Source organism: Glandiceps talaboti, chromosome 5 (assembly GCF_964340395.1).
Source record: "Glandiceps talaboti chromosome 5, keGlaTala1.1, whole genome shotgun sequence".
Taxonomy (NCBI): Eukaryota; Metazoa; Hemichordata; class Enteropneusta; family Spengelidae; genus Glandiceps; species Glandiceps talaboti.
In genome coordinates this window covers 28,101,278-28,118,572 of record NC_135553.1, presented here as the reverse complement: position 1 = coordinate 28,118,572, position 17,295 = coordinate 28,101,278, and the positions used below count along the sequence as shown (strand labels likewise).

The 17,295-nt window shown below is 35.2% G+C and overlaps 1 protein-coding gene across 1 annotated transcript in view; it reads right to left on the bottom strand.

Moving 5' to 3' along the window:
• Positions 1-17,295, bottom strand: part of LOC144435554 (uncharacterized) — a 450,358-nt gene that overhangs the window by 279,662 nt on the left and 153,401 nt on the right. The window contains exons 84-94 of the mRNA XM_078124141.1: positions 16,409-16,531; positions 15,818-15,940; positions 11,814-11,936; positions 11,231-11,353; positions 9,088-9,210; positions 6,974-7,096; positions 6,115-6,237; positions 4,999-5,121; positions 4,506-4,628; positions 3,884-4,006; positions 2,754-2,876 (exon numbers count right to left, since the gene is read on the bottom strand). Coding sequence (XP_077980267.1) covers positions 2,754-2,876; positions 3,884-4,006; positions 4,506-4,628; positions 4,999-5,121; positions 6,115-6,237; positions 6,974-7,096; positions 9,088-9,210; positions 11,231-11,353; positions 11,814-11,936; positions 15,818-15,940; positions 16,409-16,531 — 1,353 coding nt within the window. The remainder of the gene's footprint in view (positions 1-2,753; positions 2,877-3,883; positions 4,007-4,505; positions 4,629-4,998; positions 5,122-6,114; positions 6,238-6,973; positions 7,097-9,087; positions 9,211-11,230; positions 11,354-11,813; positions 11,937-15,817; positions 15,941-16,408; positions 16,532-17,295) is intronic.

Sequence of the window (17,295 nt, the reverse complement as noted above, 5' to 3'; positions counted from 1 at the left end):
TGTAAGGACTGTAAATCAGTCTGTTCATTGTAAGGACTGTAAATCAGTCTGTTCATTGTAAGGACTGTAAATCAGTCTGTTCATTGTAAGGATTGTGGATTAGTCTGTTCATTGTAAGGACTGTGGATCAGTCTGTTCATTGTAAGGACTGTGGATCAGTCTGTTCATTGTAAGGACTGTGGATCAGTCTGTTCATTGTAAGGACTGTGGATCAGTCTGTTCATTGTAAGGACTGTAAATCAGTCTGTTCATTGTAAGGATTGTAAATCAGTCTGTTCATTGTAAGGATTGTGGATTAGTCTGTTCATTGTAAGGATTGTAAATCAGTCTGTTCATTGTAAGGACTGTAAATCAGTCTGTTCATTGTAAGGATTGTGGATTAGTCTGTTCATTGTAAGGATTGTAAATCAGTCTGTTCATTGTAAGGACTGTAAATCAGTCTGTTCATTGTAAGGACTGTAAATCAGTCTGTTCATTGTAAGGATTGTAAATCAGTCTGTTCATTGTAAGGACTGTAAATCAGTCTGTTCATTGTAAGGATTGTGGATTAGTCTGTTCATTGTAAGGATTGTGGATTAATTAGTCTGTTCATTGTAAGGATTGTGGATCAGTCTGTTCATTGTAAGGACTGTAAATCAGTCTGTTCATTGTAAGGATTGTGGATTAGTATGTTCATTGTAAGGATTGTGGATCAGTCTGTTCATTGTAAGGACTGTAAATCAGTCTGTTCATTGTAAGGACTGTGGATCAGTCTGTTCATTGTAAGGACTGTAAATCAGTCTGTTCATTGTAAGGATTGTGGATTAGTCTGTTCATTGTAAGGATTGTGGATTAATTAGTCTGCTCATTGTAAGGATTGTGGATTAGTCTGTTCATTGTAAGGACTGTAAATCAATCTGTTCATTGTAAGGACTGTGGATTAGTCTGTTCATTGTAAGGATTGTAAATCAGTCTGTTCATTGTAAGGACTGTAAATCAGTCTGTTCATTGTAAGGACTGTGGATTAGTCTGTTCATTGTAAGGATTGTGGATTAGTCTGTTCATTGTAAGGATTGTGGATTAGTCTGTTCATTGTAAGGACTGTGGATTAGTCTGTTCATTGTAAGGACTGTGGATCAGTCTGTTCATTGTAAGGACTGTGGATTAGTCTGTTCATTGTAAGGACTGTAAATCAATCTGTTCATTGTAAGGACTGTGGATTAGTCTGTTCATTGTAAGGATTGTAAATCAGTCTGTTCATTGTAAGGACTGTAAATCAGTCTGTTCATTGTAAGGACTGTGGATTAGTCTGTTCATTGTAAGGATTGTGGATTAGTCTGTTCATTGTAAGGATTGTGGATTAGTCTGTTCATTGTAAGGATTGTGGATTAATTAGTCTGTTCATTGTAAGGACTGTGGATCAGTCTGTTCATTGTAAGGACTGTAAATCAGTCTGTTCATTGTAAGGACTGTAAATCAGTCTGTTCATTGTAAGGACTGTGGATTAGTCTGTTCATTGTAAGGATTGTGGATTAGTCTGTTCATTGTAAGGATTGTGGATTAGTCTGTTCATTGTAAGGACTGTGGATTAGTCTGTTCATTGTAAGGACTGTGGATCAGTCTGTTCATTGTAAGGACTGTGGATTAGTCTGTTCATTGTAAGGACTGTAAATCAATCTGTTCATTGTAAGGACTGTGGATTAGTCTGTTCATTGTAAGGATTGTAAATCAGTCTGTTCATTGTAAGGACTGTAAATCAGTCTGTTCATTGTAAGGACTGTGGATTAGTCTGTTCATTGTAAGGATTGTGGATTAGTCTGTTCATTGTAAGGATTGTGGATTAGTCTGTTCATTGTAAGGATTGTGGATTAATTAGTCTGTTCATTGTAAGGACTGTGGATCAGTCTGTTCATTGTAAGGACTGTAAATCAGTCTGTTCATTGTAAGGACTGTGGATCAGTCTGTTCATTGTAAGGACTGTGGATCAGTCTGTTCATTGTAAGGATTGTGGATTAGTCTGTTCATTGTAAGGACTGTGGATTAGTCTGTTCATTGTAAGGATTGTGGATTAGTCTGTTCATTGTAAGGACTGTGGATCAGTCTGTTCATTGTAAGGACTGTGGATCAGTCTGTTCATTGTAAGGACTGTGGATTAGTCTGTTCATTGTAAGGATTGTAAATCAGTCTGTTCATTGTAAGGACTGTGGATTAGTCTGTTCATTGTAAGGATTGTAAATCAGTCTGTTCATTGTAAGGATTGTGGATTAATTAGTCTGTTCATTGTAAGGATTGTGGATCAGTCTGTTCATTGTAAGGATTGTGGATTAATTAGTCTGTTCATTGTTGGATTGGGTTGTGGATTTGTCAATTAGTTGGATAAAGTACTATGGATTACTCACTGTCTTCACATGAAAACCAAAATTACTGCATATGTGTATTTGCCTTAAGTTGTGATTTATTACGTGTGCTCAAAATTGTATGAATGATTCATCACACTTGAATTACACTAAGTGTAAGATATGCAATATGGAAGAAATATCTTGATTTTGATAGCTGACCCTGAGGGTCAAGGTCACGGCATTTTTTACAACAAATATGGCCAACATTCAGTAATAAAGTTATACGGACAGGACAAACAATTCTTGGGTATACAAGTATTTCTCTTCTATATTATCTATAAACATGACTTAAAAGAAATTGGCAAATTAGAAATGATACAAAGTGTCTGTGATATGCAAGAAATGGTTATATAGGTTGTTGCTATGACTACTTACATTGGGTGCAGGTTGTGCCAGTGTAGCATCCTGGACAAGTGCAGGTGTAAGCTGAACAGGATCCAGGTGTACCAACGCATGTACCACCACTGCTGCATGGGTTCGGTGAACACTGATCAATTCCTGTGCAAAAACACAAAAAATGGAATTTCATTTGAAAAGTTCAATCATAGATAAAACATATTTATACCAAATACTCCCCAAGTTACCAATGTATGAATCATTTCCAATAAATTTTTATCTAGAAATTCCATAAACCTGCAATGTGTGTGTGAATATGTGTGTGTGTGTGTGTGTGTGTGTGATGGTGTGTATGTGTATGTGTGAATGTGTGTGTATGTGTTTGTGTGTGTATGTGTTTGTGTGTGTGTGTGTGTGTGTGTGTGTGTGTGTGTGTGTGTGTGTGTGTGTGTGTGTGTGTGTGTGTAAGTGTGTGTGTGTGTGTCAGAATGGATTTTGTCAGCATACTACATAGAATGACAAGGGATTTCGAATGTAAAGTTCGCGTTCCTAGTTGGATTAAGATTCAAATTTAGGTGTAAAAATCCTTATGACTCTATTGATAAGATAATACTAATCAGAGAATCTAGGATTGAAACCTTGGCCCTTCACAAATAGCACAATGTCTGAACCACACATCGTTGGAGTACTACTATCAAGTTCACAGAGAATACCAGTGTAACAGAACGTACATGTCACTTACTTTGTTCACAGAGAATACCAGTGTAACAGAACGTACATGTCACTTACTTTGTTCACAGAGAGTATCAGTGTAACAGAACGTACATGTCACTTACTTTGTTCACAGAGAATACCAGTGTAACAGAACGTACATGTCACTTACTTTGTTCACAGAGAATACCAGTGTAACAGAATATACATGTCACTTACTTTGTTCACAGAGAATACCAGTGTAACAGAACGTACATGTCACTTACTTTGTTCACAGAGAGTACCAGTGTAAAAGAACGTACATGTCACTTTAATACTTTGTTCACAGAGAGTACCAGTGTAACAGAACGTACATGTCACTTACTTTGTTCACAGAGAATACCAGTGTAACAGAACGTACATGTCACTTACTTTGTTCACAGAGAGTACCAGTGTAACAGAACATACATGTCACTTACTTTGTTCACAGAGAGTACCAGTGTAACAGAACGTACATGTACAGCTGTAATCTGTGCATGAGTTTTGGACAGGGATACAGAATCCATTATTTTGACAAGGGTTGGGCTGACATTGGTTCAGTCCTGTTTTAAGAAGACAAACATAGGAAAAAATTGCAAATGTTATGCTTATAACTCTTAAACATTGCAGTATGACAACAGAGACAATTGAAGGATGATACAAAGGCTGGTGTCATGAAATACATTTTGGATTATGAGGTCTCTGTGACAAATTATTGGTAATATGCTTGATATCAGACAATGTGTTAACATAGTCTAGTTTACTTAGCTAAAGTTCAATAGCCATTTCACCAATTAATTCTCTATGTGATCTCAGCATATAGGGATCATGATGACGCATTTAATGGTTTGAGTGGGGAGAGGAAATTGAAATTAGAACTCACTTGTTTCACATGAGGATCCTAGGTTGCAACTGGCACATGGTCAGCTAATTTATGCAGGGGAGGGGGTGTTCTTGGGAGGGAGAACTCACTATTTTTATATAAAGGATGCTTGATGGCTACTATTTTATAGACAATTGGTTTTGGGAGGGGGGTGTTATTGAAAGGAAAGGAGAACTCACTTGTTTCACATAAAGTTCCTTGATAGCAATTGTCACATAGACAATTAGTTTCTGTACAGGAGCCATCAACTTGTACACAAGTACCACCATTCAGACATACATTTTGTTGACAGGGGTCCACAGCTGTGTTATAAGACAATTAATGTAAGTTGAACATTTTCTGAGCAAAAGTTATCTTTTATTTACATTGTGGTGTTTTCAAACTGTATTATACTAAGTATTTATTGATAAATTTCATAACAATTCTCCAAAGTACATTGCAGCAATATCTGCAAAAAGTGCAGAAAAGTTGAGAAATTGGTAGAAATGAAAATACTTCTAATTTTAATTGATTGCTTCCAATGTATTCCTTCAAAACTGATGAAATTTTGAAATTCAACTATTTTTGGCAAATATCAAATCATATTTTAAAGATACAGCAATACTATTCAGTTCTTTCACATAGAAATAATGAAAAATATTGAAAATACAATATTTTAAAACTATAACTTACGTGTAGAACATGTTGTCCCCGTAAAACACTGAGGACAGACACAATTGTATGCAGTACAGGATCCTGGCAATGGTTGGCAAGTTCCTCCATTTTGACATGGCTGAGAAGTACACTGGTCAAGTCCTGTGCATCAACAAAGTAGGATCACTAACTTGGTGGAGGATTTTTTTTAAAAAACTACATGTATGTGACTTACAACATTACTGTCAAGAAGGGAAGTCAAGTCAAGATTTATTGATAAAACTAATAAATTAGCTGAGTCAATGACTGCTTCATTGGTTCCTTTGTAATAATTTCATTTGATTTTGATCAATATTTGAAATCTTATAGAAAATTTGTTGAAGTTCAGCTAGCAGCCATGGTACACATGCTACACACACTTACAAGGTAGCAAACACTAGCTGGCATATAATGTACATGTCGATACAATGTATGTGTGCACATGCAAAGGCACATGCGCACCAGAGTATGCATGCATGTATGTATATGTATATGTATATGTATATGTATATGTATATACCTACGTACACAAACACATACAGGTAAATAAATAAATAAATAACGAACGAACGAACGAACGAACGAACGAACGAACAAACGAACGAACGAACGAACGAACGAACGAACGAACGAACGAACGAACGAACGAACGAACGAACGAACGAACGAACGAACGAACGAACGAACGAACGAACGAACGAACGAACGAACGAACGAACGAACGGACGGACGGACACGAACGAACGAACGAACGAACGAACGAACGAACGAACGAACGCACAAACAAACAAACAAACAAACAAACAAATAAATAAATAAATAAATAAATACAAACACAACTTTTCCAACCTACTGTTGAAATATTTCTTCGATAGTCAATCATGACAGTTCTCTACTGAACACAAACTGCTTTTGTAACAATAAATGTATGTTTTGAGAAAGCTAAAGGGTTTAGACTCCCTAGCCTAAACCTGAATTGCATCAGATTAGGGCTACTGTAGTTTAGGAATCATGACTATATTAATAGACTACCTAACATACTCCAGGTTTGTTCTGTAGACTACACACTGCCACTATTCTGCACTAGCCCTGAAACTGAATATATTACTGACTTACGTGTAGAACATAAATCTCCAGTGTAGCATTGACTACACTGGCACTGGAACTCAGTACAGGAGCCTTGCTGTGGTATACAGAAACCACTATTCTGGCATGGATTGGGTTGACATGGGTTCACAACTATTGAAAATTAAAATTTAAAAAGAAAGATTGTGTCAGATAATATATAAACATAAGTAACATGACAGTTGTCTTAACTTCTATAGGTTAGTTGTTGCTATGGGAATGTCAGCATTTAATGCAACAGCTGGAGAATAACATGTCTAGATAAAGCTAACCAAATTTCAGCCCCCCCCCCCCTCCCGACAAATTCATATTTTTACACCCAATTTGCATATCGCTGATAAGATCATTACATGACTAATAGCTCATCATCTACACATCCCAAAATGCATCCCACGAACTTTCAGCCCCCAACATCTGCTCAGTAATTTTGGAATAAAAGACTTTTAACCAAAAAGGCACAATTTTAGACCTAATTAGTATATCACTGATGGGATGTCATAAACAAATCATAAATATGTCATAAACAAATCTTAAAGTCCATACCACTAAAAAAAATTCCAATCAAATTTCAGACCAATCTGCCCAGTAGTTTTTTGAGTTTGTTTTTTTTCACCAAAAATGTCATTTTTTACCCAAATCACACACGTGATGCAATCATTTTGTTTTCAACAATCTCCCAACTAGACACCAAAAGGAACATCCCCAACAAATATCAAAACAATCGGTCCAGCGGTTTTTGAGTTTAAGTCGTGCACACACACAGACAGACACACACAGCACCATGCATATATATAGTTACTAAACCTCATCAGTTCATCTGTGCTAAAATTGCAGACAGAAAGTGACTTACACTGTGAGCAATAGAGTCCTGTATAACAACCATCACAAACACAGGTGAATTCTGTACACGATCCTTGGGATTGAATACAAGTACCTCCATTTGTACATCGGTTGGGTTGGCATGGATTCTGTACTAAGAAACAAATGCAAAAAACATGACTCAGCATATTTAAAAGTGTTACTGGTTAAATTTAATGATTTGTTGAAAATAATTGCAATCATCACAACACATTACGTTGCTCAAAATTATTCCGTACAAATCCATTCCCGAAGTTATTTGGAGACAACTAATTAAGTTATTTGGTGACTAATAACTAAGTTATTTGGTGACTACTAACTAAGTTATTTGATGACTACTAAGTTATTGGGTGACTACTAACTAAGTTATTGGGTGACTACTAACTAAGTTATTTGGTGACTACTAACTAAGTTATTTGATGACTACTAACTAAGTTATTTGGTGACTACTAAGTTATTGGGTGACTACTAACTAAGTTATTGGGTGACTACTAACTAAGTTATTTGGTGACTACTAACTAAGTTATTTGATGACTACTAACTAAGTTATTTGGTGACTACTAAGTTATTGGGTGACTACTAACTAAGTTATTTGGTGACTACTAAGTTATTGGGTGACTACTAATTAAGTTATTTGGTGACTACTAACTAAGTTATTTGGTGACTACTAACTAAGTTATTTGGTGACTACTAAGTTATTGGGTGACTACTAATTAAGTTATTTGGTGACTACTAAGTTATTGGGTGACTACTAATTAAGTTATTTGGTGACTACTAACTAAGTTATTTGATGACTACTAAGTTATTGGGTGACTACTAACTAAGTTATTTGGTGACTACTAAGTTATTGGGTGACTACTAATTAAGTTATTTGATGACTACTAACTAAGTTATTTGGTGACTACTAACTAAGTTATTTGGTGACTACTAAGTTATTGGGTGACTACTAATTAAGTTATTTGGTGACTACTAAGTTATTGGGTGACTACTAATTAAGTTATTTGGTGACTACTAACTAAGTTATTTGATGACTACTAACTAAGTTATTGGGTGACTACTAAGTTATTGGGTGACTACTAATTAAGTTATTGGGTGACTACTAAGCTATTGGGTGACTACTAATTAAGTTATTTGGTGACTACTAACTAAGTTATTTGGTGACTACTAAGTTATTGGGTGACTACTAATTAAGTTATTTGGTGACTACTAAGTTATTGGGTGACTACTAATTAAGTTATTGGGTGACTCCTAAGTTATTGGGTGACTACTAATTAAGTTATTGGGTGACTACTAAGCTATTGGGTGACTACTAATTAAGTTATTTGGTGACTACTAACTAAGTTATTTGGTGACTACTAAGTTATTGGGTGACTACTAATTAAGTTATTTGGTGACTACTAAGTTATTGGGTGACTACTAATTAAGTTATTGGGTGACTACTAAGCTATTGGGTGACTACTAATTAAGTTATTTGGTGACTACTAAGTTATTGGGTGACTACTAATTAAGTTATTGGGTGACTACTAAGTTATTGGGTGACTACTAATTAAGTTATTTGGTGACTACTAAGTTATTGGGTGACTACTAATTAAGTTATTGGGTGACTACTAAGCTATTGGGTGACTACTAACTAAGTTATTTGGTGACTACTAACTAAGTTATTTGGTGACTACTAAGTTATTGGGTGACTACTAATTAAGTTATTTGGTGACTACTAACTAAGTTATTTGGTGACTACTAAGTTATTGGGTGACTACTAATTAAGTTATTTGGTGACTACTAATTAAGTTATTGGGTGACTACTATTTAAGTTATTTGGTGAGTTCCACTTTATCATTTCTTGATTATTACATGACTTCCACTTAATCATTTCTTGGTCAACACCATGATCTTAATCATGTACTACAGATACATTACTACAGGTACTGGTAGAAGTGCGCATGAGGTTGAATCCAGTTTGACTTCCTAACTTGAGGTAAACTGCTATTACAGGTACATGAGAATACATCAATCTTCTTGTTTTACTTTCACTCTCTTTACAAGTATCCAGAATCCAAGTTTACAGTGTATTTCATGACAGTGATGTACAATGCTGTGAGTACTTACACTGTGAACAGGTGAATCCAATGTAACATCCTGGACAGGTACATGTATATGATGTACAAGAACCAGGAGTTTGTTGACAAGTTCCTCCATTCTGACATGGTCTTGTATCACAGATATCGATAGCTGTGGTGGACATAAAAAAAACCAACAACATTTTATATTGCAAAGTACTACATGTATCCCATTTAACTTTGGAGTTCTTAGTTAACTGTTTTGTTTTTTTCAGTCGGCCTGGCAGAGCTAGATTTGGCATCTTAACCTTAAAGGTGATTCAAAATACACACATTCACTATTGCTATTTTGCTAGACAACATGTTCATGAAACATATTATGGTTTTAAAACTTTAAAAAAGGTGACTGAAAACACCTTAAATGCCAGTTTTTCCGTCAGTTCCTGTCAGATTTACTTCGAGAGTTTTCAGGCATTTCTGGTTCCACCAAGACCACGCCATTTTGTGTCACCATAGATTGGATTGTTTAGCAATGAGGCTATGATGAGTGTCGTCAAAAGGTGACTAAAACACAATGACTTTGTAAAAAAATGCATCGTTGATGATTGTAACAGACATCAGTAAGCAAAAAACTACAATCTACACATCTTAACCGAACATTTGACTGTGACTAATTAGTACCTGAAACAAAACTACTGCCATGACAACACAATGGGCCAACTATTGCTTCAAGTCAATATATTGAATACACCCTAGTTATCACCTATACAGTGTGATCAAACAAACAAAATAATTTGAGTCCCCGACAAGTCGATGAGTCCAATTTCTGATCTCACACTCAGGCTCTGTACCATAAGTGTAGAATACAGCCATGGCCGAAAATAATAGATGTAAACTCTTATTAGGCTTATTATGTCATATGTACTGAATATAGTAGGACAATCTGTTGACAAAGATTGAAGTGTGCAGTCCAAAATTTAAGGTAAAATTTTCAAAACTGTGTTTGGAATAAAAGTTAAATTCAATAATACTATGGTTTTCAAATACAGATGAATTTCCATTTGAAGATGTAAACTTGGCTGTCACAAGCCAAGCATGTGACAACACAGATGAATTTCCATTTGAAGATGTAAACTTGGCTGTCACAAGCCGAGCATGTGACAACACAAGACCACAACAACTGTGAAACATTTACAGATCACTCTCATTTCACATGTAGACCAAAAAAAAGGCCAGCTTTACTTTTTGTCAAACAAAGCCTGCACCGCAAAACTATTGAACTTTAGCAATCAACTTCTAGGGTGGTGAAAAAATAATTGGCAATCGAAACATGCGTGGTTCAAGTTATTAAGACTTTTCAGTCATATTAAATTACATTCTGGTCATCATTAGAGGCATTTTGATATCGACTTGTAACCGTAGTTGAGATCCAATTTCTTTTGAGGTCAAAATCAACTCTATACTCTATACTATATACTCTCTAAAATCACTGGTAGAATTTTCACTAAATTGCTGCTATTATAAGATACAACACATACATAAAAAGCTCAATTAATCCATCGGACATGGTAAAGTTGACATTGAAAAAAGGTTCATCACTCTCCGATAAATTCTGATGAGTATCAAAGTCAGAATTACTACTGTCTGCCATTGCTTACTATATTAACTGACATAAAACTCTCCCCTCTATGATGTCATAATCCCCAAAAGGGAGAACAATAGGCAGTATAACCGTAAGTTTGTGGCTGTTCAGGTTGGTCACCAATCATCTGTTTTGACTCTTTTCTCTCACGTAGCATGCAATTTTGAATATTAAGCTCAGCATTTACTAATTAAGAGACATATAAACAACAATTTTCAAGGTTGTGGTATAGGGCATTTTGAATCACCTTTAAATGAAATTTCTGCTTGAGTAACTCTAATACAGACATTGACCTACAAAAATTGTATCTGTACCCCATGTGAAACACCTTTTAGAAATGTGTATGCAGTGTGTGTGTGTGTGTGTGTGTGTGTGTGTGTGTGTGTGTGTGTGTGTGTGTGTGTGTGTGTGTGTGGGTGTGTGTGTGCATTTGTGTCTGTGTGTGTGGTATGTGTAGATGTATGTGCATGTGCCTGTCTGTGTCTGTCTGTCTGTCTGTCTGTCTGTCTGTCTGTGGGAATGTTAATTTCCATGGTTTTGTTACACTTACCTTCTGTACACGTTGGTCCTGTGAAACAGTTCAGACAATAACAGGTGAATTCTGTACATGACCCTTGAACTTGTTGACAGAAACCCCCATTTTGACATGGATTATTCTGACATGGGTTGATGACTAGGGATGTGAAAAAAACATGAATTATCATTTTAGGCTAATTTGAAATGACAAATAAAACAATAAGAACTACTCTCAGTCCGAGACTAGAATGGATAAACATTGAAGTTCATTCAAAACAAGCAAAACTGAGTTGCTCAATTGAAAGAGGTGCAGCATAGTTGATTTTCTGGTTCCAAGATGCATTGCGTGAGATGACTTTGCTTACATGGTTCCATTTAGACTTGCCTTCAAGTTGGCTTTATTACATTTCACTGTGAAATGACGGATAGATGTGTTGACCTCTTTAATTGTGAGTGATTTCATAGAACAAAGACTAAATGCCATCAATGACACAATAATTTTACTGATAAACACAAGGTACGGTCAGATGGCAACAATTCAACTCACAAATTATTTATTTGGAACTTCATTTACATAATTCCAAAACTACACTTATTTCTGAATACAAACAACTTACATTGTTCACAAAGTGTTCCAGTGTAGCACTCCGGACAGGTACAGGTGAATTCTGTACAGGAACCTGGCTGTCCCACACAGGTACCACCATTTTGGCATCGGTTGACGGAGCAAGGATCTAGCACTGCAACAAAGTTTCAATACTAATAATCATTTAAGGAAGGTGCACTTCAGGTACCACTTTGCTGGAAATCAAGAAAGCTCAAATCACCCCAAAAACTTTTGTCATAATGAAAGCTTGTTCCTGGCCCTTTAAAAAAGTTTTGGTTGTTCACAATCTTGCTTTCAAGAAAATCCTCAATTTACTATTTGCCACAGTTAATATTATAATAGTGTTTAATGGCAATTTTGTAGTAAGATGTGCATACCACTTTAGTTAATTTTATTTTCTAATTCAAACAAGTCTTCATTGAAGACATACTCCCAAAATGAAGTTTGTAGGAACTTGTAAATGTGCTCTTCATGGTTTCAGAAGAATGATAAGAAATTTGAAAGATTTGGAAATGAAACATGATATGACTGTCTTCATTCGACAGATGCTATGGTGAAAATAACAAGATCAATGTATGTCAGAGATGTGGCTGTCTTTTTCTTCTTCATTTTAATTTTAAATGTTTTGGACTTTCTTGAACAAAGTACAACATAGTTCCCCGACTTGTTTAGAGGTACAATCCATGTACATGTATTATTAATATACACTTCAAGGACATCTTTAAGCCTAGAAAAAATAATTGTTTGGTTCCGGTTACCCAACTCCACCTAGCTTTTCACTGCTGACCCTAAACTTTTTTTACATACTCAAGAAAAAAATAATAAAATCGCAAAAATTGTGAAGTCTCATGAGAAATAGTGGATGTGAAAACTGACATCAAATTAAAAAGACAAAACAAAACTGTTCTTCCAATCTGTAATGGTGGTACTTCTGATATGAAGAAATAAACAACACAGGGATCATTTGGAAAACAATGGAAAACCTGAACTAGACACTCACACAGAAAAAAATAATAAAATAAAATAAAAATACCAACTTGTATATGAATTCCTGATATCTTTGCAATAATTATACGTGATCATTTGGCTGTTGCTATGGATGTGGTCTTGTTGCTAGGCACATTTTCATACATTTATTGAATGCATATATATTTTTCTTTCAATTCCTGTTATCTTTGCAATATACGTGATCATTTGGTTGTTGCTATGGGTGTGGTCTTGTTGCTAGGCACATTTGCATACATTTTTTGAATATTTGTTCAATTGTCTATTAATCCCTGTTGGTAATCTTTGTGAAATACACAACCGTTTGGCTGTTGCTATGGGTGTGGTCTTGTTGCTAGGCACATGTGCATACATTTATTGAATGTATATACATTTTTCTTTCAATTCCTGTTATCTTTGCAATATACGTGATTATTTGACTGTTGCTATGGGCATGGTGTTGTTGCTAGGCAAGTATACATACATTTTTTTAAAATGTTTATTCATGTCTTTCCATTACTGTTATCTTTGCTGTTGCTATGGGCGTGGTCTTCTTGCTAGGCAAATTTGCATACATTTTTTTGAATATTTGTTCAATTGTCTATTAATCCCTGTTGGTTATCTTTGTAAAATACACGACCGTTTGGCTGTTGCTATGGGCGTGGTCTTGTTGCGAGGCACATTTACATACATTTATTGAATGTTTATTCATTTTTCTTTCAATTCCTGTTATCTTTGCAATATACGTGATTATTTCACTGTTGCTATGGGCATGGTCTTGTTGCTAGGCACATTTGCATACATTTTTTAAATGTTTATTCATGTCTTTCCATTCCTGTTATCTTTGGAATATACGTGATTATTTGGCTATTGCTATGGGCGTGGTCTTGTTGCTAGGCAAATTTGCATACATTTTTGAATATTTGTTCAATCGTCTATTAATCCCTTTTGGTTATCGTTGTGAAATACACGACCGTTTGGCTGTTGCTATGGGCGTGGTCATGGTTGCTACAGATATTTGCATACATTTTTCGAATGTTTACTCATTCGCCTACCAGATGATGTTGTTATAGAAATGTTATTTGACCATTTGGTTATTGCTAAGGGCGTGGTCATAGTTGCTAGGGCCAATTGTGCCAAAAGAGTTTGAAGAAAATCTGCAGAATAACACTTCCAGAAACATCTCACCAAATTTCAGTCTGATTGACTGAGTACTTTTTGAGATATAAATTTTTGACAAAAAATTCACATTTTTACACCTAATTTGCATATTACTGATGAGATCATTATATGCTTAATATTTCTTCATCTATACACCCACAGATGCATCCCTGTTAAATTTCAGCCCAATCTGCTGAGTAGTTTTGGAATTACAGGTTTTTGACCAAAATGACACATTTTTAGCCCTAATTTGCATATTACTAGGGGAATCATTGCGTCATGAACAAATCTTAATTTACTCACATCTCACAAAATTTCATGCCAATCTGCCTAGCAGTTTTGGAGTTTTTTCTGACCACATCTCTCATGCAATCATTTTCATTTGAACAATTTCCCAAGTAAACACCAGAAGTAACATGACCACCAAATATCAAAGCAATCAGTTCAGCAGTTTTTGACTTTAAGTTGTTTACCCATGCACACACACACACACACACACATACACACACACACACACACACACACACACACACACACACACACACACACACACACACACACACATCCACACATCCACACATACAGAGAGACAGACACTTTGCCATGCTTATAGCACTAGTGAACCTTCAGTTCAGTTGTGCTAAAAAATCTACCTACCCCACCTATTCTAAAATTGAGTGTGATCGGAACCACACATTTTTTTTTATGAGGTCTTAGTAGGGAGTATAAGCTTAGGGTACAAATCTTTATTAATATCTTATATGACCTTTATCTAAAACAGGTTACATCACATTCAAACTGAATGCCTCCTGTATGGGCTGCCAAACCATAGATTTTTGGTCCTACACACATTGTTGAAATGCAAAATTCTGAGCTGTAGGTATTATACATGATGTACCCTTTAATTAAAAAACTTATATGAAATTGGAGCTTGACAGAGCTGACATACTGCTAATTATCGAAAAATAATTATTTGTGCAAATTAACCATTATGATTATAAGCTACATCAACAGGCTTTAAAGGGCACATCATGATATGCCCTTCTTTACCATCTATACATACACTAAATTATCAGAAATTGAAGGCTTGCATTGTAAAGATAGTGCCTAATTTAATGTAATTATCAATTTGAAAAATGATTATTTATGGAAATTAAACAGCACAATAAAAAAGTACATAAAAATCTGCATCAAAAACATGTGATTTGTTATGGTTGATGGATGTGCCAAGTTAACTGAAATTTGAAGTTTGAATTCTTAAGATATAGCCTAATTACCGAAAATCATTAATTCTACAAATTACTTATTAAACTAAATACTATGCCAACAGGGTTGGTAAAATGTGTGTGCTTTGTCATGGCCGATATACACAAAATGTATTTACCAAATTATATGAAAGTTGGAACTTGCATTTTATAGATATGGCTTAATTGCCAAATATCATTAATTATGCAAATTACTCATTAAAACTAAATATTATGTCAACAAACTTAACAGGACATGTGTGCTTATTATGGTTGATGTATATGTACAAAATGTTATGGAATTGGAAGTGTGCATTCTTTAGATATGGTTAATTATTGAAAATCAAAATCATTAATTAATATGCAGACAGACAGATACAGACAGACACAAACAGACACAGACACAAGCACACACACACATGGACATAGACACACACAGACACACACACAGACAGAAGCATAACATTACACTCCCTTACGGGGAGGTAAAACTACCAAGAAACTGAGTTAAATACAAAAAAAAGACAGTGATTGCATATTTTAAACAAGCTTAGGACAAAGTGTACACAAAAAAAGAATACACACAAATAGAGAGAATTCATCCAAAATTTTAAGTTTTACTTACGCTGAGTACAGTCAAATCCTGTGTAACAACCTGGACAGAGACAAGTGAACACTGTACAAGAACCTGGAGTGGGTTGACACTGGCCATTATTTTGACATGGGTTTGGCTGGCACTGGTTAATGGCTAATGAAAGAATGATCAAACCATGTATTACACCAAGTTCACTGGTTTAATATTACGAATGCAAATTCTCAGAAAACATAATTCAAGATTCACATCCTAAAGGTGACTATCTAATTTGGAATTGTAAAAAAAGCTGAAATATGGTTTCCATGGAAATATGTCCTGAACCAAGCTGAAACATGAGTTCCATGGAAACAAGTTCTTAGTCAAGCTGATACATGGTTTCCATGGAAACCAGTGCTAAGGATAGAAATTGCGTTCAATCTTCACATTTGCTTCTATAAGAATTGCCAGAAATTTCTGAAGAATCCAACTCTACAGTACACTGTTCCCTCAAACACTTAACTGAATGAAGACGTGATAAGTAAATGAATGGAGACATGATTTAAAAGAACTAGTTGCAACAAATAAATACTAAATACTATTACTCTATAAAACAGTACTATGATGAAAAAACAAAGATCTTACGCTCAAGGCATGTTGAACCAGTGAAGCAGGTTGGACAACGACATGTGAACTCTGTACACGAGTTTGGTGTCTGAAGACAGAATCCACCATTGTTGCAAGGATTTGGTTGACATGGGTTGATAGCTAAAAATTAAGTGACATGTACATCAAATGTTGATTAGTAAGAATTAAAAGTCCAGTTTTGATTAAGATTAAAATCTAGGTGTGAAAAACAAAAATATCGTCAATGGAATTGTAGCACAACTGTATTTGGCTGTTGCTAAGGGTGTGGTCTTGCTGCTAGGCATATTTGAATACAATTTTTGAATCTTTTTTCACTGACCTACCCATTCCTGTTGTTATCTTTGTAAAATGCATCATTTCACGATTGCTATGGGCATAGTCATGGTTGCTAGGGCCAGTTGTATCAAAATGGTTTGAACAATAACTGCATAATAACACCTCCAGAAACATCCCCTCCACGTTTCAGCCCCATTCATCATGTCGTTTTCAAGATATAGACCAAAATTTAGATTTTTAGACTTAATTTGCATATTGTTGATGGGATCATCATGTTGTGAATGAATGAATGAATGAATGTTATATATATGTTGAAAAACAAGAAGACAAAATCAATAATTACTTATAATAAACAATATATTAACTCTGGTGGGTACCATGGAAATAGGTAATATATATTAACTCTGGTGGGTACCATGGAAATAGGTAATATATATTAACTCAGGTGGGTACCATGGAAATAGGTAATATATATTAACTCTGGTGGGTACCATGGAAATAGGTATATATATTAACTCTGGTGGGGACCATGGAAATAGGTAATATATATTAACTCTGGTGGTTACCATGGAAATAGGTAATATATATTAACTCTGGTGGGTACCATG